Source organism: Marmota flaviventris, chromosome 6 (genome assembly GCF_047511675.1).
Source record: "Marmota flaviventris isolate mMarFla1 chromosome 6, mMarFla1.hap1, whole genome shotgun sequence".
NCBI lineage: Eukaryota > Metazoa > Chordata > Mammalia > Rodentia > Sciuridae > Marmota > Marmota flaviventris.
Window position 1 is genome coordinate 121,824,615 of NC_092503.1, and position 18,339 is coordinate 121,842,953.

The 18,339-nt window shown below is 49.7% G+C and overlaps 5 protein-coding genes across 19 annotated transcripts; 2 read left to right on the forward strand and 3 right to left on the reverse strand.

The window, feature by feature from the left end:
• On the reverse strand, window positions 1-2,345 carry Ly6g5b (lymphocyte antigen 6 family member G5B). Its single transcript, XM_027921959.2, has 3 exons — window positions 1,532-2,345; window positions 1,282-1,410; window positions 1-1,057 (listed from the first exon to the last, which is right to left on the reverse strand). The coding sequence occupies exons 1-3, from the start codon at window positions 1,587-1,589 to the stop codon at window positions 657-659; spliced, it is 588 nt and encodes a 195-aa protein (XP_027777760.1). The 5' UTR covers window positions 1,590-2,345; the 3' UTR covers window positions 1-656.
• A 76-nt stretch (window positions 2,346-2,421) lies between these two features.
• On the reverse strand, window positions 2,422-6,648 carry Csnk2b (casein kinase 2 beta). Of its 3 annotated transcripts, XM_027921954.2 has the most exons (8): window positions 6,512-6,646; window positions 5,825-5,907; window positions 5,092-5,194; window positions 4,419-4,534; window positions 4,094-4,195; window positions 3,908-3,983; window positions 3,578-3,767; window positions 2,422-2,656 (listed from the first exon to the last, which is right to left on the reverse strand). In XM_027921954.2, exons 2-8 carry the CDS (start codon window positions 5,894-5,896, stop codon window positions 2,566-2,568), a joined length of 750 nt encoding a protein of 249 aa, XP_027777755.1. In that variant the 5' UTR covers window positions 5,897-5,907; window positions 6,512-6,646; the 3' UTR covers window positions 2,422-2,565. The 3 variants fall into 3 exon arrangements, with proteins under 3 accessions (XP_027777755.1, XP_027777757.1, XP_027777756.1); XM_027921956.2 differs by lacking the exon at window positions 3,578-3,767 and having other exon boundaries at window positions 6,512-6,648; XM_027921955.3 differs by lacking the exon at window positions 4,094-4,195 and having other exon boundaries at window positions 6,512-6,643.
• A 235-nt stretch (window positions 6,649-6,883) lies between these two features.
• Window positions 6,884-10,156, forward strand: Gpank1 (G-patch domain and ankyrin repeats 1). 8 transcript variants are annotated; one of them, XM_027921947.3, is made up of 4 exons: window positions 6,884-7,373; window positions 7,836-7,892; window positions 8,164-8,880; window positions 9,531-10,156. In XM_027921947.3, the coding sequence occupies exons 3-4, from the start codon at window positions 8,255-8,257 to the stop codon at window positions 9,973-9,975; spliced, it is 1,071 nt and encodes a 356-aa protein (XP_027777748.2). In that variant the 5' UTR covers window positions 6,884-7,373; window positions 7,836-7,892; window positions 8,164-8,254; the 3' UTR covers window positions 9,976-10,156. The 8 variants fall into 8 exon arrangements, with proteins under 8 accessions (XP_027777748.2, XP_027777749.2, XP_027777750.2 ...); XM_027921948.3 differs by having other exon boundaries at window positions 8,253-8,880; XM_027921949.3 differs by having other exon boundaries at window positions 6,884-7,142.
• Window positions 10,157-11,100: 944 nt separating this feature from the next.
• On the forward strand, window positions 11,101-13,521 carry C6H6orf47 (chromosome 6 C6orf47 homolog). Its single transcript, XM_027921953.3, has one exon. The coding sequence runs from the start codon at window positions 11,933-11,935 to the stop codon at window positions 12,812-12,814; it is 882 nt and encodes a 293-aa protein (XP_027777754.2). The 5' UTR covers window positions 11,101-11,932; the 3' UTR covers window positions 12,815-13,521.
• A 128-nt stretch (window positions 13,522-13,649) lies between these two features.
• On the reverse strand, window positions 13,650-18,318 carry Apom (apolipoprotein M). 6 transcript variants are annotated; one of them, XM_071613528.1, is made up of 7 exons: window positions 18,041-18,318; window positions 15,664-16,142; window positions 15,114-15,268; window positions 14,657-14,730; window positions 14,468-14,566; window positions 14,202-14,300; window positions 13,650-13,791 (listed from the first exon to the last, which is right to left on the reverse strand). In XM_071613528.1, the coding sequence occupies exons 2-7, from the start codon at window positions 15,775-15,777 to the stop codon at window positions 13,766-13,768; spliced, it is 567 nt and encodes a 188-aa protein (XP_071469629.1). In that variant the 5' UTR covers window positions 15,778-16,142; window positions 18,041-18,318; the 3' UTR covers window positions 13,650-13,765. The 6 variants fall into 6 exon arrangements, with proteins under 6 accessions (XP_071469629.1, XP_071469626.1, XP_071469627.1 ...); XM_071613525.1 differs by having other exon boundaries at window positions 15,664-16,213; XM_071613526.1 differs by having other exon boundaries at window positions 17,748-18,318.
• Window positions 18,319-18,339: the final 21 nt, after the last annotated feature.

An 18,339-nucleotide genomic window follows, 5' to 3' on the forward strand; every position in this document is an offset into this window, starting at 1 on the left:
TTTAGTAGCCCAGTCTGTTTATTGTGGAGGGAAATGGGGGATGTAGAGCAGAGTAGGACAGACCCTCTCTTTCCTTTCACCAGGCACTAATGGACATGGGTATCAGTACTCAGTGAGGTGAAATGGGGCTGAGGAGGACAAATATTGTGAAAAGAAAGGACACAGGCAGCAGGAAAGTAGGACAGAAGAGGAGATGGAAGAGGCAATGAGGCAGAAACATCAGATTGCTATGTCAGGAAATCTTCACAGCAGTCTACCCTTAGTCCTTTCTTCTGCTAGTTCAGTCTGGCACCAACTCTTAGAGACAGGCAAAAGAAAGGAGATATAGTGCCAGATCTGAGTAGATGTGGCAGATGACCAGACTGAGAAGAGGGGAAGATGGTGAAACACTCAGATGATGGGAACCTCTGTGCCTTTTTCAGGTCAGACTGGGCAGAATTCACATTTGAGATTCTTTATTAGGAGGAAAAAAGAGCAGCACCAGGGTTCCTGGGAGGAAATTAAATGAAAACCATATAGACACTGGAGGTCCAAAGGAGGGAGGCCTAAGAGATCACAGGGGTCAGAGGATGTGATATTCTCAGAGGGTACTGCAAGATGCTGGAGGTGTTGAGGAAAGGCTCTGGAACAGAGTGGAATTTTGAAAGGGAAAGATGTCAGGGTCCAGCCTGGGGAAGAACCAGAACTCTTGAACTGTTGAGGAACAAGTACATGTGGCGCAGGTCAGCAATGGACAAGCCCAGCTCCAGGGGCAGAGTGAACAGGGTCTCCTGGCCTTTAGGCTCCTTCCCAGCATCAAAGCTAGGCAGGGGCAATGAGAGGTTCAGGGCCTGGTAGAACTGGTGGATCTGGGGGTTGGACAGGGGCCGGATTATGGGTCTTTTGCGGGACTCAGGCAGGGAGCCCTGGAGTTGGGGGCTGAACCAGGCGTTGCAGTAATCATACTGGCAGCACTGGGCCTCATACCAGTACCCTGGCAAGTAGGTGCTGTGTTTTTCTTGGCAGCGGTAAGAATTGTACTGTCCACAGCCTCGGATGATGAAGCGAACCTTGTTATCTAAAGGAGATGGGACAGCCATAATCTCTAATAATAGCTTCACACAGTCCCCAAACTTGGTTCCCCTGCCATTGATTCCCCAAACCTCACCCAGACCTGATTTCTATTCTGGGCACCTTCAGATGAGACCACAAGAACCCCTGCCCCTCCTTCCAAGATGCTCTGTAGGAAGAAACCAAGCCATAGCTGTCCCACCAGCAGCCCCTTCCTGGGACTTTACTCACTAATATAGATGGTGATCACCATGCATGGGGATAAGCTGCTGATAGTGCACTTCTCGGAGCCCGAAATGCATCCTACAGAAGGATCTTCTAAGAGGCACAAGTGGCAGGTTCGGACCTGGGGGACAGGACCTGGGGATGCCAAAGAAGGAAGGATGGAAGCAGAGGCTAGGATGGCAAGCATTCAGAGCCCCAGTTCTACCCCTTTTCTAGACGATTTTCCCCTTCTTCCCTGCCCCTGGGCCTCACTTACCCTTTCCCACTGTGAAGGCCACCATGATAAGCACATCTACAAGCATATAGGCCTTCATTATTGAATTCGGGAGAGAGGGGTGGTTCCTGAAGGATGCCTAAAACCCTATGAAAGAGTTTGATCCTGAACAGCAGGATGGTTTTGACAGGCAGTCTGAGGAGTTTGCTGTGAGTGTGGAGCTATATTCCCGCCTGGGGCAGAATTCTGGCTGGGGGAGGAAATTATTAACTTGGCAGGAGGGACAGCATGTCCTAAACCATAAAGTCTGGTTCCCGAGAGTGGGAGCAGTGGCCCAGACAGGGTAATACCTGGTTACCACACAGATCTTTGTTCAGTTGTCTATCTTTATCCTACACGTCCCCCTTCTCTCAAGGGCCCATAGATTGATTAGTGTCAGTCTCTGGCACTATCTGTAGTCTTTCCCATACAATAGGGTTAGTTCCCATTGTGCTGGGACATTGCCCAGGCCTAAGAATCCCCATCCTTCTGAGGAGCATGTGTCACATACCCCAGACAGGGAACATGGATTACCACAGGATCTCTTCCCTCCTCTCTACCCCTTACAGTTCTGTTTATTTTAGGACTACATTACCTTAAAACCAAAACTAAAAAAATAATATTGCTGGTTAAGCCCCTTATAAACAAATACCCATGGTGCTCAAAGAGAACAAAAATATTATTCTTGTCCTTAAAACCTGATTGTTTCTTTTCTTTTCCTTTTGACATTTTATTTCCCCACTTTGCTCTATAATAAAAATATAAAACCAAATCCATGCAGCACAGATGTGTGCTGGTTTACAACCTGGGAGGGTGGGCTGAGCCATGGCCCCTTGGGTCCAACACACCACCACCATCCCTTTCCCAACCACAAGCACCAGCAGACTAACTCATGGCCTTTTCTTCCACTTTATTTCATATTCCCACCACAATAATGACTCCTTTAATTTAAACTAAAAACCAGAGGGTTCTTGAAAGGGTGTCAGCAAAGGAATGGAAGTGTCAAAGACTGAGTGAGGGACACACGGGGTGGGGAATCAGCGAATCGTCTTGACTGGGCTCTTGAAGTTGCTGGCGGCTTGGAGTTGCAGCTGGTAAGCCATCGGATGGATCTTGAAACCGTAGAGCCTGGCCAGGGCAGAGGTCAGAGAGGCAGCAGGGTGAGCCCAATCTTGGCCCTGCCTGCATTCCCACCTCCCTACCCCAGCTCCTCCATGGACCTGCTCAATGCTTGAGAACAGTTGTTCCCAAGCTTCTGTGTTATGAATATTTGGGAATGTATCTTAAACATCCATTAAAGCTGTAATCCCAGTGGCTTGGGAGGCTGAGACAGGAGGATTGAGAATTCAAAGCCAGCCTCAGCAATGGTGAGGTGCTAAGCAACTCAGTGAGACCCTGTCTCTAAATAAAATACAAAATTGGGTTGGGGATGTGGCTCAGTGGTTGAGTGCCCCTGAGTTCAATCCCTGGTACAAAAAAAAAAAAAAAAAAAAAAAATTCATTGAAACTTAAATTCCAGACCAGGTGTGATGGTGCTCCCTACAGTTCCAGCTACTGAGGAATTTTGAGACCAGCATGAGCAAGACTGAAAACAAAACAAGCCTGGTATCGTGACACACTTTTATAATCTTAGCTACCAAGACGCTGAGGAGGAGAACATAAGTTTGTGAGGAAAGCCTGGGCACCTTAAACAAATCTTACTTCAAAATTAAATTTAAAAAAGAGTTGTAGATGTAGTTTAGTGGTAGAATACTTGTCTAGGAAGTCACAAGTCCTGGGTTCAAATCCCAGTATAACATACAAAAAAATAAAACAACCAAAACAGAAAAAGAAAGCACTATCAACTAGGCACATGCTATTAGCATCCGTGTTTGATGGACAAGGAAACTGAGGCACAGATAATCAAATAACTGCCCTACAATCATTCAGCAGGAAGAAGCCTGGTTTTGGAAAAGCAGGCCTCAAGAAAGGGCTATCTGTGACCTCCCTTTTCTCAGTAAATCCTCAGCCTTTCCTTTGACCCTTGGTGATTCTGTCCCTGCTCCCCACCTGGGCACAAACTGGTTGGCAGGTCGCTTGGGCCGGTATTCTGGATGCACCATGAAGAGCATGTGAGGGAAACCGGTGCCGAAGTAGGCGCCGTCCGTGTGATGGTGCCTCGATGACTTGGGTGTGTACACATCCATGCACTTGGGACAGTAGAGCTTCACCATAGCCTCGCCTGGGATGTCTGAAAGGCCTGGGAGACAGCCAGACTCTGCAGGCCAGGTCCCCCCCAACTCTGCCCAAATTCCCCATAAGACTCAGGCACCAATCTGCTGAGCCTCAGTCTTGGAGGACTGACATACAGTGCCCTCCTCTCCCTTCTTCAACACTCACCGATGGGAAGCATTGGCTGGTTCTCACAGTACACACGGGGACAGTAGCCAAAATCCCCCTGCTGGTACTTTTCCAACTGAGGTGAATAAAATGGAAGGGAGTTGGCAGGTAAGTGTGATGAGAAGAGGCAAGCCCTTCCTCAGCCCAACCAACATCACTCTGCCCCTCCCACCTCCCACTTCTGACCAGAAGCCCCTTCTCTGGTCCAGATGGGCCCTCTGACTCCTCTGCTGCCTTTCCTCCAGTTGGGCAAGCTGCAGAACACCAGTGCCATCTGCTATTTGTTCCCTAAAGAAGAGGCAATCTATAACAACTCCCTGTCCAAGCTCTCATTTCCCTCCCTGAAAATAGTCCCCTCAGCACAACCCCCAGTAAGATTCATTCTCCAAGCCCTGGCCCTGAGCTAAATTCCTTGACTGGGATGAAGCCATTCCTGATGGTGACTTCTTGCTGAAGGAATTATTTCCCTTATTGCTTCAGAAGGAGTCAAGTGGGAGCAGAGAGGCCTCACCATCTGGGCGATGCCACGGTTGGTGAGGATGTAGCGGGCGTGGATCAATCCATACAGCATCTCAGCTGCCTGCTCAATCAGGTCACTCTGGTTGGGGTTGTCTTCCAGCTCTTCATCTGCAATGTGGGCCGGCCAGATGCAACCACTTGTTTTTCAGCTTTCCTAGATACCCATCCACCCTTAGGGATCATAAGCTGCTCAGCTTGTCCAGTGCCCACCTTTGAGCCCCACCCCATTCATCACCTGGCATCCAAACCAGAAAACTGGTCCTTTGACCTTTTCACCAATTCAAAGAAGCTCTGCCTTCTCTCCACACTTCTTCAGCCCCTGCTCTCTTCTCTCCCTCCCTACTCCCTTCTTAACACGAAAACACAAAGAAGTCAGTCTAGACTGAAAGGTGCAAAGCAAGAGAAAGAGGTCATAAATGATATCCATGAGTAAAGTGGCATTATGCAATGATGAGTTATAAATTCAGAGAGCAAGAAAACCATCGCACAATGAGGCAAGTCAGATAAGGGATCAAAATAAAGCAGGGGATTTGAGGTTAGGAGAGTAGAGAACTAAAAGGAAATTTAAAATCTCAAGAAAACAATAGGGATTGGAAGAGAAAAGAAGGCACATATGTATGTGTGAATGCACATGCATACACACAACAACCCTGAAGAAGCCTCACCAGGCTCCAGGTCCAAGATCATGTCTAGAGCTTGTCGATAGTGAGGCACCTGCTCATTGAGTCCAGTAAGATTAAATTTGTCCTGGATATAGTCTTCATCCACCTGACAGAACACAGAAGACAGAACCTTTATAAGAATACCCAGCTTGACTTGGGTAAGAAGCTCTAAACTGTATCTGTTCCCCACTCCCAACTTGGCAGAAGTACTTGAGTTATCTCCTGCCAGTTTACATCACTCTCTCAAAAAGCTTAGGCTTTTCTAAGGATAAGCAGGTATAGCAACCTCCTCCTTACACAGATATTCCTTTCAAGATCACTATTTCTTCTTCTGCCTCTCATCTCTAGGAACCTGTTTTGTCTTCTACTTTGGTACATCTGGCTTTGTGATGATGATGGACACTGAACAGCCTGGTGTCTAAAGGCTGTTTGAATCCCTTACATTAACACACAGCCATGCCCATTACAAAGATCTTAACATGAAGCATTTCAAATTTCTTAACTACCAAAGGTAGACACTACCAGTATACCATCCTAGTAATAAGACAGATTAACAAATCCAAATGTATACTGCTGCAGGGTGGCAGGTCCCCAGTCACGCCTCTTCTTCACTGGTTAGTAGAGAACTATTGGTAAGACCTTTCCTTGATGGGAAGGAGTGCCCATAGACACATCTAAGTGTACAGAAGCTGAAAGACATGAGGAGTTGTCAATTAGGGGTTTGCAGAGAACTCACTTCACAGAAGAATTCATTGCCACGGAGCCCACAGAACCAGGAAATCCAAGACACCTCCTCTGAGCTACTCATCTTCACGTCGGCTGGGGAAAAAAAAGGGGGGGGGGTATGGTGGTGTTATAAGTAAGCCCAAACTCTCCCGTCTGCCTTTGGTATCCTCCCTCCTCCCACACTCCAACACGGAAAGATTTGGGGCCACCCTTTCTTAAAGGATCCCAGGCCCTGAAGCAACCCTCTCCAACCTCTCTTACACTTCTGCCACTTTTTGGTGAGGGGGAAATTCTCTTAAGTCCCACCACTTGTGAGAAACCGCAGGTACTGATCCACCTACTCCATCCACTCTCTGACCCTCCCTGACCTCTCCCCTTTGTGTCAGTTTCAGCAGGGCCCTCGGCTTGGGCTCCCTACCACCGCAGGTGTCTGCATGTCCTCCGCGTCTTTCCCAAGGGTTCTGAAGTTTATCCTTCCCAAGGGCCGGGTCCCTCCTTTCCTCACATACTGAGAACGGCCGTCATGCCCCTTTCACCGGAGTACCCAGATAACACCTCCGGCCCTCAGCTCACTCTCCCTCCCTTCCTTTGGTGATGGACCGGGTCACTTCCTTCCTCGCCCCCACATCAAGGCGCAAAGACCCCATGTGCCGCGCCCAGGGACAGGGGACAGGCACGGCGACGACCTTAGACTCACCCTCTGGACGGGGAACGGGACCGGGGTGGGGGAGGGGATTACGGCTTCTAAGGAACGGCGGCTACCGCTACAGCGCAGGCCGCGGACCCGACCGCGGCAGGCTAAGTTGGGGGGGGTGAGTGGGGGAAGAGTGGAAACTGGAGAGGGTGGGGAAGAGGAAAATGCGCAAGCGCCAAGGGTCGGGCGGCTCGGTGGACGCCGGGAAATGGAGTCCCCAGTATGGAGAAAAACTAGCGATTTGAGTAGAGGCGAACTACGAATCCCAGGAAAACCTGCGCACGACCCTGGTGTCGCGAGGCCCCCGAGAAAGACGTCTGGGGGGCGGGGCTCAGCGAGGCACCACCGGAAGCGGAAGCCAAGTACGACGTTCGGGGCCAGCGAGCCTGGGAAATATAGTCGTGCGCTCACTGGACTGAGGGGTCGAGAAGGGGCGGGGACTGGGGCAAGCTGACTGATCCCTCCCCGCCTCTCTCACACCTTTCCCCTCAGGTCCCAGCTTGGTGCTACAGCCCTGCGGATGGACTCCATTCTAGGTCTATCCACTGGGCTCCTATTGCCAGTCAGGTTCCTCCTCCGAGTCGGACCCGCCACTAGATCCCCTGACGGACCCATGTTTCACCCGGGATTTGGCGTAAGGCCGGGAGGTGTGACCGGCTCCATTCTGAGGGACTTGGATCGGGTGTGCTTAGGCTGAGCTGAGTGAGTGGTGTGAGAACCGGGACGGCCCAGTGCGCTAACCTGAGGTGGCGCCAGCCATTCTGCTGTTCGTCCCTTTGGACTTTTCCATTTCCTCTTAGGGCTTGAATGGAGCGTTCTGCTGCGGGCTCTTAAGTGTGTTCTTCGAACCCTGGTCAGAGTAATGGTGAGGGGCAACGTGACGTTATTTCATTTCACAGCTTCTCGGCATTCCACAGGTTTCCTTCTGGCTCCTTAGGGCTTTTCTTAAACCGGAGAATGGTTTCCCAGCTCCAGGAAATGAACTTGTAGGTGGGGGCCACATCGAGGGCCGCGAAGGGCATTGTGGGGGCGTTATGTAAAAGTAGGACCCCAACCGACAGAACTCCGGGGTCCTCGCGCTAGTTAGGCACGCGATGCTTGACGCGTATACTCGAAAAGGTTCCAGCGCGGGAAACCACCTTTTGGGTGTTTTGTTGTTGGTGTCGTCACGCATGCGTCTTCGTGCCGTGTGGCTGTTTGTCAACTCTTTAGATTAGAATAGCGCCATTTTACGGTACGGAACCTACAAAGCAACGCAGGCAGGAGCCTTTCCCATTTTCTGGAGATACTGCAGAAAAATGTCACGTCTGTTTTTGTTTGGAAACAGGAGATCTCGAAATAGGATCGAGCAAGAATTAAAGGGCCGGTTTGAGTTTCCTTAGTGGTATGTATTAAGAGATTTTTTTTTTTCTTCTCAGTGCTGCACATTGAATCCAGGGTTTTATATTTGCAAGAGCTCTGCCATCTATGTAGATCCACACGTCTAATCCCTCATGGAGTTTTAGTAATCTTTACTAAGGGGCCGGGTCTATTATTCTAGGGGTCACTATTTTTACATGTGACCCAGGACCCTTAAGCCTTGCAGGGCTTTAGGTTGTGGAGTCAAGTTTTGGGGCAGTAGGGTGTTGTTCATCCAAGGCCACCCTTTCTCCCAGCAGATCCCTGGAGGTGGTACTGGTCACTACAGAGGCCATCGGGTTAGGTTGCTTGTTTCATCCTTCTTTTGTCTACATTTTCCCAAAAGCCATGTCCAGGCCTTCCCTCATCACATTCACCCCAGCCACAGACCCCAGTGACCTATGGAAGGATGGGCAACAGCAGTCAGAGCCTGAAAAGCCAGAGCCCACCCTGGATGGGGCTGCAACACGGGCTTTCTATGAGGCACTGATTGCAGATGAGAACAGTACGCCTGAACCCCAGAGATTTCGGCCTGATCCTGTTAGGGAGAAAAAAAGGAAGAAAAGAAGAATGACAAGGGAGGTTGCAGCAGAAGCAGTGGCAGTAGGAATACCAGGAAGACATGGACAAGGCAGATCCTTTGAAACTGAGGACAAAATGACCCAGTGGATATTGAAGGCTGCCCAAGAGGGGGACCTGGCAGAACTTCGAAGGCTGTTGGAGCCCTGTGAGGCAGGGGGAGCTGGAGGGAATATCAACGCTCGAGATGCCTTCTGGTGGACACCTCTGATGTGTGCTGCTCGAGCTGGCCAGAGTGCTGCTGTGCACTATCTCCTGGGCCGAGGGGCTGCCTGGGTGGGGGTCTGTGAGCTGGGTGGCAAGGATGCTGCTCAGCTGGCTGAAGAAGCAGGCTTTGCCAAGGTGGCCCGCATGATCAGGGAGAGCCATGGAGAGACACGGAGCCCAGAGAACCGGTGAGGGGGAACCTTATCCCATACTCTTCTTTCAATGTGTTCTGCCTTTCCTGGCCACCCCACACTAGAGGCCCTAGAACAGCTTAAGGAGTGTCCCTATTCTCCAGGGTAGGTTGATAAAGTAATATACTCAAGTGGTTATGGACATATACTCCCTAGGTTTAAATTCTAACACCACTTATTTGGAAGAAAATGACTACATATGTTTTCCCCTCTGAGAAATGGGGGTTAAAGAGCACCTTTTTCATGGGATTGTTTTTAGGATTCAGTGAGTTAAATATATAAGTGCTAGAATAGTACTTGCCATGAAATCTGCACTATAAAAATAATAGCTATAGTCATTATCATTCCCTTTCCCAAGATCTTGTGAGGCTTGGTTGCCAACTTTTCTTCCCAATATTGCCATCTGGGTCCCTCTTGCTAGGTGGGGAGGGGCTTGGGTATAGCTCAGTGGTGGAGCACTTGCCTCGCATGCATGAAGCCCTGGGTTTTAATCCCATCATTCAAAGCAAAACAAAGTGATGATGCTAAGTGGGAAGGAAGGCAATGTGTTCCTTAGCAGAAAAGCTGGAGGGATTCTGCCCCACACTGCCATCCTCCTAAGGCCTCAATTCTTCGCCTTTGATTCCTCTGTTCTTCTTTCTCTGTAGGTCTCCTTGTCCCTCCTCTCAGTACTGTGAGACCTGTGATGCCCATTTTGAAGACTCCAACCACTGCACATCCACTGCTCATCTGCTGTCACTGACCAGGGGTTCCCAGCCCGCTAGCCTTCCCTTTGGGGTGCCCACCTCCAGCCCTGGTTTCAAGCTGCTGCTGAGGGGAGGCTGGGAACCAGGAATGGGGCTGGGACCCCGGGGTGAAGGCCGTGCCAACCCCATACCTACCGTCCTCAAGAGGGACCAAGAAGGTCTAGGTTACAGATCAGCACCCCAGCCCCGAGTCACACATTTCCCAGCTCGGGATACCCGGGCTGTGTCTGGGAGAGAGAGAGCTCCTCGAGTGGCCACACTTAGCCGGAGGGAGAACAGAAAGCAAGAGGAGAAGGACAAGGCCTGGGAGCGGGATCTGAGGATATACATGAACCTTGATTTCTGACATAGGTGAAATCTGATGTTGGTCTGCTTTGAATTCTGAACTTGGATCTCTGACTTGGGCCCTTCGACTTATGTTTTCTGGGATCTGCCCAGGTGCCAGATCTTCAGGTTTTGGTCGTTGGACACTGATTTGGTGAGGAAGGGCTGAGAATTGAGAAATAAACATCTTGTATTGTGGTTTATTTACTTTTTTGGAATCTGTTGAGGAAGCCAAACAGAAATCTGGGGACTACATATAAGTCCCACCTGAGCCAAAAGAGGCAGCCTCCCCAGGTGACTGCCAGTCTGGGTTCATTTCCAGATCCTAGCCCCTGCTGGATAGGTGCCCCACCTATTCTTTCAAACTTTCCTGAACTCTGGAATTGCAATAATTCTCACTTCCCCTAAGAAGGGTCCCCTGACTATTCCAGCCAATTCAGTCACTGATCTTAAACATAGTCATATACAATGTACTAAGACTACTAGTGAAAGACTTTCCCAACCCTGCAGGAGGGAAGTGTAGTCATTTTATTACATTATAATGGGTGGTGATAGGGTAAGTCAAGGAAAGCCCTTACTCTCAAGAGCTCTGTGATACAAGGTGTAATTATCCGCCCTTAATGCTGTTTGAGCTGGGACCAAACCGGCCTCCCAAATCTAAACTTGTCACAGTTCATTTCACAACCTGAAAGCTCCTGAGGGCAGGGAATAATTTGTTTTCCCACAATTTGCCACTTTAGCACCCCCTCACTCCATTGTGCTCATACCAGGTGCTAGGCACATGAAGAGTTAACAGATCCCTGCATGGAGGGGCAAAGAAGGGCCGCTACAGTCTCAATGTCCCCCTCATCATTTTCCCCTCCGGAAAAGCCTTTCACAAAGTCGTGCGAGATAAGTGGAGAGTGTGTGCTGGAGTTGGGAGGACGGATACACAAGAACCCAAGGGCAGTGGGTAGGCGAGTTTAGAGAAGCACCGGGGCGTAGTGCCTCTGGGAGGTGAAAACAGAGAACTGGGTTTGTATTCTGATTCTGGCCCTCGCGAATACGCGCCGCCGCCTGCGGAACCGAGCTCAAAGAAAGCGCGGGGGTAGCGGGGAGGTCGATCCTCAGGGTCCGCCCCGCGATCTGTGGGCTCCGCCCCCGCCAGTCCCTCCCGTCCCGGTGCAGCTGCTTCCGGGCTCCGCGACTACAGGCGGTCCGCGAGGCCCGGGCTCCGACGCTGGGCCCAGGAGCGGTCCCAGTGCACAAGCGCCTGGACGCCTGGGTCCCCACGTAGGCCCGCGCTGTGCCTCCCGACTGGGATCTCCGAGGATCTCCGTCCTGACCTTGCGGAGGCCGAGTCTCTGTTGTGTCCTCGCCGGCCGGTGGGGCCACTTTGTAGGAATCATAGCCTCCTTAATCGGGACGGACGCTACTGGCTGGAGTTTGCTGGACATCTTCCACCTACTTCCCAACAGAGACTTCCTATTCCTTGAACTCCCTTGGGGCAGCAGATTAAGACTTTTCAGATCCAGGAGGACCTAAGAACCCTGGGCCACCTTTCTTCCTTCCTTCTTTGATGGAGCACCGCCTCCCCAGTTTCTGGGGCACCTTGTGGCGTGGCCTTGGTGAGTGAAACTTGGGGTGCTGCCTGCTGGGAAGGAAATCTGGAACACGGACACTGTAGGGGTGACCCCGGTCTTGTCAGACCCTGAGACTCTTGAAATCTCATGGGTGGGGATTGTGGTGGTGAATGAATTCGAGTGTGCCTCCCTTCTTTACCCCCAAACGGAAAACAAAACAAACCACTTGCCATTCTTGAGGCTGCATGACCATTCAGGGGAGCGGGGAGCCCCTTCTGAATTCAGAATAGGACGGCATCAACAAGCAGATAACCTGTTCTGAACCTGAATAGATTCTGCCTTCTGAGGAGACCTTGAGAGTGTAAGAAGTGCCAGGAAGTAGCCCCAGATTTGGGGAGTTCATTACACACCCCAACCATGTTCCTGCGACGGCTTGGTGGCTGGCTACCTCGCCCTTGGGGCCGCCGGAAACCCATGAGGCCTGACCCGCCTGCCCCAGAACCCAAATGGGTGGACAGCTCCCCTGAGAATTCAGGGAGTGATTGGGACAGTGCCCCAGAAACCATGGGAGATGTGGGGCCTCCCAAGACCAAGGACTCAGGGACACTGAGGAGTTTCCCGGCTGCTCCAGAACCAAGCAGGGAGCCCCAAGTTGAGCAACTGGGGAACAAAAGAATGGATTCCCTCAAGTGGGACAAGACTGTCTCTAGCACTCAAGAGTCTGGGAGACTGGAGGATGGAGGGGCCATTCCAAAACTAGAATGGGATCCTGTGGATTCAGGTGGCACCAGGAGTCCTGGGGTGTCTCTTGAAGGGGGACTGGGCGCCCCTGGGCCAGAAGTCCCAGTGGAGAAAACTGGCCAGCATCAGAAGCTGCTGGGCTGGCTGCGGGGGGAACCAGGGGCACCCCCACGGTACCTGGGGGGCCCAGAGGAGTGTCTGCAAATCTCCACCAACCTGACCCTACACCTGTTAGAGCTGCTGGCCTCAGCCCTGCTGGCGCTGTGCTCTCGGCCATTGCGGGCAGTCTTGGATGCATTGGGTCTTCGAGGACCAGTGGGCCTCTGGATTCACGGGCTACTGTCTTTCCTTGCTGCTCTGCATGGGCTCCATGCTGTGCTGAGCCTACTTACTGCCCACCCTCTACACTTTGCCTGCCTCTTTGGCCTCCTGCAGGCGCTGGTGTTGGCTGTCAGCCTCCGGGAGCCTGGTGGGGATGAGGAGGCCACTGACTGGGAGGGTGAGGGTTTCCTGAGGGAGGGTGAAGAACAGAGGGGAGATCAAGGAAAGGGACTGTGACTATGGGGTGGGGTGGGGGCAAAAGGCGAAGATAGTGTGGCCTTTAGTAAAAGACTGGGGAGCATGACTCTGATTGTAAGCACAGGGACCTCAGGGATCAGAAAGAAACCCGAGAGTGAGGCACAGGGCCCCCCTTCATACACAGGAGAGAACAGAGCTGTTTAGCTGAGAGAACAGACATATTTATGGATGGTGGGCATTACCCTAGGATTCACCAGCTGTTGTTACTTTCTGCTTTTACATTTATCCTTTTACATTTTTTCTTTCCACCTCCATTAAAAAAAAAAAAAAAAGTGATAGTGGAGAATAAATACCAATGGGTCTTTCCTCCCTTTCCAAATTTGCCAGGGGTGGAGGAGACCAAAAAGGCACAATAGAGATCTCTTCACTAAGAGGGTGGCTGAGAGACCCAAGATGTCCCGGGAGCCTGGAACCTGAGCCATCTAGGAAGGAATGGGGCTGCTATGTTGGTGGATTAGGAACCTGGAGAGGGCCCACAGGTGACAAAGGCTGCAGGAAGATCTGGTGCTCTTGAGTCAGAGGAAGGTGTAGGCAGTATTGGCAGGAGTACCACAGCTCAGAAGGGACTCGCAGCTCAGACAGGGGAGCACTGAAGTTTGTAGTTCCCACTAAGAGACTAGGGGCTTGTTCACTCAGCAATAAATAACTGTGTAATACTAAATCCTAAATACACCACTACAATGTGAGAGGTACTGTCACTCAGTGTCTTTCCTGACGCCGTCCAATTTGGGGGGTTAGGTGGTAGAGGGTCTAGAGGAGTGTTGAATTAGGGGGAGTAACATTGATGTCTGGAGATAAACCCCAGGATGTGATGTGGATTGAAAAATCATTTTTATTTTCCTTGAAAGGGAATCAGGAGTCTCCAGCTTCTCTTTCCCCCAACAACTCAGCAACCGCTATATTGTTCTGGGGGCACAGATGAAGTTAAGGTCAGTTACTGGACAGTTTGCAGGCCTCTGTGAAGGGAGGAAGGAAAAGAAGATAGAAAGGCAGTCCAGGGAGAGAATAAGATTGGTGGTTTTGGGGTTGGGGAAGAATGTGTGCCTTTATTCCCCCATGTCAAAGGACTCTTAAAGGCCTTTTCTCCTGTATGTCTGAATCTCTGCCCCCTTTATCCACTATAGACTTAAACCTGTTTTTTGAATAGCCCAGAACCCATCCTGGTTCCCTTAGACAACATCACAGCTCTTAGTCATATCCCTGTGATGCCATCATAGCTTATGAGATGTACAAGTGACCTCACAGCCACTCAGGTGATGTCTGCCTTTGGCCATGCCCTCTGGTAACATCACATGAGCCTCTCATTTAGCACTTGCAGAAGACCTGGTGAGTCCCAGTCCTCTTCTGGAAGACTTTAACCCCTCACCTTGATTCCTGGGAGTTAGTAAGAAGGCTCTGGAGTCCAGGCAGGAGGTCAGGGTCTGGAATTCTTCCACACACTTCTCAGAAGGGTGTGGTGAGCGATCTGAAAGGGCAGGGTGCAGCCAGGCCAGTCAAAGACCCTCCTTCTCACCCCCAGGACCTCACAGAAATTCTCAGCCCATTTTGAAAGGATGTCTAAGGGCCCAGACTGGGGAGCCCTTCTGCCTTCCCTTGTTTCACTGACACTTCCTGCCTTGCATTTCCACTCACTGTAGAGGAGAAAGCGCTGGTAACCCTGGCCTGTCTCTTTCAGCATAATTCCACCTGGGCATGAGCTGGAGAAGAGCTCAGTCTTCATGTCAGGGCGGCCTGTCAGGGCAGAGTGGGGGATGGGTGAGAACAGAAATGCAAAACCAAGCTTAGGGAGGCTGGGGTGGTTGAGAGCTGGTGGGAACCAACCTTCAGTTCTGAGGTCTGTGCTCCCTTCAGTCAAGTGATAAATCCATTCACGGGGCACACAGAATCCATTTTTCCTGCAGAGGTGATGATAGCAAGAAGAAAAGACAAGAGTGTTACCCCAACCACACAGTACCACCATGGTTTTTTTTTTTTTTTTTTTTTTTTTGTGTCAGGGATTTAACCCAGGGCCTTGTGCAAGCACTCTACCAACTGAGCTACATCCCCAGCCCCAGCATGTTTTTATTCCATCTTGTTCTTTGCTGATGCCTGACTCCCTTTGGGTTTCAAGCTACCAAGAGATGGTTAAGTCCATTCTTTCTCCAGAGAGCAACTGGTAGAGCTATTGAATTCACTGGGCCAAGAGTCATGGATATACCGACCAAGAGCCCAGTGGGTGGCTGCTCACACTTTGGGCAGAGAGTGCAACTATTGATGCCTCTGCCTTCTCACTACTCACATGCGGATGGTAGCACGAAGCTGGAGCTGCAGTGGGGCAGAACCAGAAGCCATGTTGAAGATAATGTTGTCCACAGAGTCAAAAGTTGCCAACTCCTCCTTGGTGGGAGCTGCCCCTGCGATAAAGTACCACTGGCCCAGGTGGGGCTCTGGGAACTGGAGAGACAATAAGGGGAATAAAAGAGGGTAGATTGGGGGGTCCATCTCAGAATTCATTCAACTGCTTCATCAGTCAGCACAGCAAGATTCGGGGTGAAGGTGTTGGTTGTCTTCCTCTTTCCAATTGGGGGCTAAGTTCATGACAAGGAGTCATGAAATAACTTCCTCTTTGATCCTCTGCAATCAACCTGGGTAACCACTCTACCCCACCCTCCAATTCTTTCATATCTCCACAGTGATGGCTACAGCATTGATATTTTTCTTCCTGTTTTCATCATCAAAACACTCATGTTTCTTCCTCCCTTTTCAAACATAGCTTCTGGTTATCCTAGGCTACCCACCCAAGACTCTTAAGGCTTCCACCATAGGCTTCCCCCATTCTCAGTCCATACCTCTTTCTCATCCACTCCCAGAGTTGTCAGTTGACTGTGTTCAGGGCACTGATAGATGGAGTTAAGGAGAATGCCATAGAGGTAGAGTAGAGCTGCCCAAATTTGATTGAACATCTTCAGGTGGGAAGGAGCTGGTGGTCTGGTGGGGTAACTGGTGCTTTAACTGCTCTCTTCACCGAGGGCTGCTCAGTCCACTCGCTTCCAGCCCCCATGCCTCGACCCTTGACCCCTTCACCTGCTAATGAATAACTTCAACCTTGTTTTCCAACCCAAACCTGGATTATCTACAGTGTGTGGGGCCTTCCTCCCCCTCTTCTGGATGCAACCATTGCAGGATCTCTCAATTTTGAGGAGAGCTAGAAGCCTGTGGTCTTTCATCCCATATCTTGGTGGGAGATCTTTTTGTGTTGTGCTGCATCAAAGAGAAGTGGCTTGACAGGGTCCTAATTTTATTAATCTCTATGTCTTGTTTTTTTCATCTGTAAAATGTGCAAATCTTCACTTAGGAAACTTTTTGAGTCCTAGCTGTTTGCCAGGAACTGGCTAATCCCTATGGATATAAAAACAAATAAGACACAATCCCTGGCCTTGAAAAAGCCAGGGATATAGGAAAAACTAGTTGTGTAAACAACCATTGACATACAATCTTAAGTGCTTTGAACAGGTATGAACTGGTTGCTGGGGCATGGAGGGTTTTCTCTTAAGTTTATAATTGTAGAAATAGTTTGTACATACCCCAGAAAAGCTTGCTGACACATAAGTGAGTTAATTCAATGTTTATTACTACAAAAGACCACATATTCTAATGATTAAAGAAAATGGCATTGCTGTCTGATTGGTCCAAACCCTAACTCAGGTCTGGGACAATTTTATTAATCTCTCTGTCTTGTTTTTTCATCTGTAAAATGTGCAAATCTTCAGTTTTAGAGAATTAAATAGGAAGATACATAAAGCCCTTTACAATGACCTGCACATAGTAAATCTAAAGAAGCATTTTCTGTAATTGATAATAATGTTTATAAAGAACTTATACTTTCTGAATTCTCTAATAATGATAAGAATTCTCAAGAGGCAATGGATAGGGCCAAGTGAGTTAAGCAGTTAATGTGATGAGTTGTGGGGCTTAATTATTTAAAACTCATGGGCTGCCACAAAAAGATTTACATTGAGAGGTGAGACTGGCTATGGGCTTGTGATTTAGTTAAAAGAAAACATAATCTGGGCAATGGGTGTCTAAAGAGTTAATTATACTGTTGGGGGTAATGTTTACAAATTTTATTTTTGCAGGACTGGGGGTGAACCTAGGACCTTGCTTGTTATGCTAGTCAAGTGCTGAACCACTAATCTACACCCCAGCCCTTGAAAAATTTTTTGTTTTGGAGACATGGTCTGACTTTGTTGCCTTGGCTGGTCTTGAACTGGCAAAACTCTTGCCTCAGCCTTTGGAATACCTGGGATTACAAGCCCTTGAATAAAAACTAAAAAACAACAACAACAACAACAAAAAAAAAACAACAATTATTGTAGCAGTAAAGCAGAAGACTCAATCCCGAGTCCGGCAGGCCTGGATTTGCCAGCTCTTCTACTTAGGCTCGTGGATGTTATTATCCATCTCACATGTTGAAAACCCTTTTGCGGTGTTTCATGTGGTGCTGGGATGAACCCAGGGCTTCACACATGCTGTGAAGGAGCTCTGCCACTGAGCTGCACTCCTTTTAAGGCTTAAAAACATGACAGTTTGTAACCCACTCGGTGGCTGGCACAAACGAAGTGCTCACTAAACATGCTTATTGGAACTTTTTTTTTTTTTTTTTTCCCCTGGGGGGGTGGGATCTAACCCTGGTACGCTTTACCACTGAGCCACATCCCCACCCCTTTTAAATTTTGAGACAGCCTCACTTATCTGCGGAGGCTGGCCTCGAACTCGCGATCCTCCTGTCTCAGCCTCCCGAATTGCTGGGATTACGAGGGAGCCACCACGTCCGGCTTTATGGTAACTTAACGGATGTAGTACTTGCACCTGGATATAAACTACGAATTCTAGAAAGGCTAGGAATAATAAGGGTTATAGAGATTGTAATCACCCAAAGCTTAGAAACCCTGTTGGTGGGCCCTTCAAGTCCCCATTTTCAGGGTCTTGTCTTTCGGTCCAGCCGGACTCCGTATGCTCCCAGTTCTCAAATCCAGTGGTGGTGTCCCTTTTCTTGAAAAGTCCTAAAAAGCAGTGGCTTGCTTAGCTTTCCTAAAACATGGCATGTCCCCTCAGCCGCACTTAGCCAATGGCTAGCTTGACACCACAGTCCGCAACACGCCCCACCCGGTCAAAACGATCTCTACCCAACGACGCGACGAGACGCAAAGTAGCCCGCAAACGGACCCCAACCGCCTAAGGTAAAGTGACCTCCGGAGGCGCCGAGCACAGGGCCAGGTGAGGGCCGCAGTGAGAATGAGAGTTTTAGGTGGCTAGGTCAGTGCCGCTCAAAATTCTCTGCCTGCCAAAACTTTAATATTGATAAGGCATAATCCCAAATCTCCAAAATCCAAGATTCATAAAACCATCCACAGCATCTCTCGAAGAAGGCGTGGAGTCGATATATTTTCTTCAGGCATTTATAATGGCCACCTCAACCTCCTAGGTCTCTAGCGTGCTCATAGGCAAAGTGCAAAAGCCATGGT

Excerpts from the sequence above, each read along its gene's own strand:
- Ly6g5b (XM_027921959.2), bottom strand. The coding sequence starts at position 1,589 with ATGAAGGCCTATATGCTTGTAGATGTGCTTATCATGGTGGCCTTCACA. Across the intron at positions 1,411-1,531 it reads GGCCTTCACAGTGGGAAAGG|GTCCTGTCCCCCAGGTCCGA; the intron begins GTAAGTGAGGCC and ends TGGCATCCCCAG. Across the intron at positions 1,058-1,281 it reads GGTGATCACCATCTATATTA|ATAACAAGGTTCGCTTCATC; the intron begins GTGAGTAAAGTC and ends CATCTCCTTTAG.
- C6H6orf47 (XM_027921953.3), top strand. The coding sequence starts at position 11,933 with ATGTTCCTGCGACGGCTTGGTGGCTGGCTACCTCGCCCTTGGGGCCGC.
- Csnk2b (XM_027921954.2), bottom strand. The coding sequence starts at position 5,896 with ATGAGTAGCTCAGAGGAGGTGTCTTGGATTTCCTGGTTCTGTGGGCTC. Across the intron at positions 4,196-4,418 it reads ACCGTGGCATCGCCCAGATG|GGAACAAATAGCAGATGGCA; the intron begins GTGAGGCCTCTC and ends CCTCTTCTTTAG. Across the intron at positions 2,657-3,577 it reads GCCAACCAGTTTGTGCCCAG|GCTCTACGGTTTCAAGATCC; the intron begins GTGGGGAGCAGG and ends TGCCCTGGCCAG.
- Gpank1 (XM_027921944.3), top strand. The coding sequence starts at position 8,255 with ATGTCCAGGCCTTCCCTCATCACATTCACCCCAGCCACAGACCCCAGT. Across the intron at positions 8,881-9,530 it reads ACACGGAGCCCAGAGAACCG|GTCTCCTTGTCCCTCCTCTC; the intron begins GTGAGGGGGAAC and ends CTTTCTCTGTAG.
- Apom (XM_071613528.1), bottom strand. The coding sequence starts at position 15,777 with ATGTTCAATCAAATTTGGGCAGCTCTACTCTACCTCTATGGCATTCTC. Across the intron at positions 15,269-15,663 it reads TGGGAGTGGATGAGAAAGAG|TTCCCAGAGCCCCACCTGGG; the intron begins GTATGGACTGAG and ends TTGTCTCTCCAG. Across the intron at positions 13,792-14,201 it reads ACTAACTCCCAGGAATCAAG|AGGCCTGCAAACTGTCCAGT; the intron begins GTGAGGGGTTAA and ends CTCCCTTCACAG.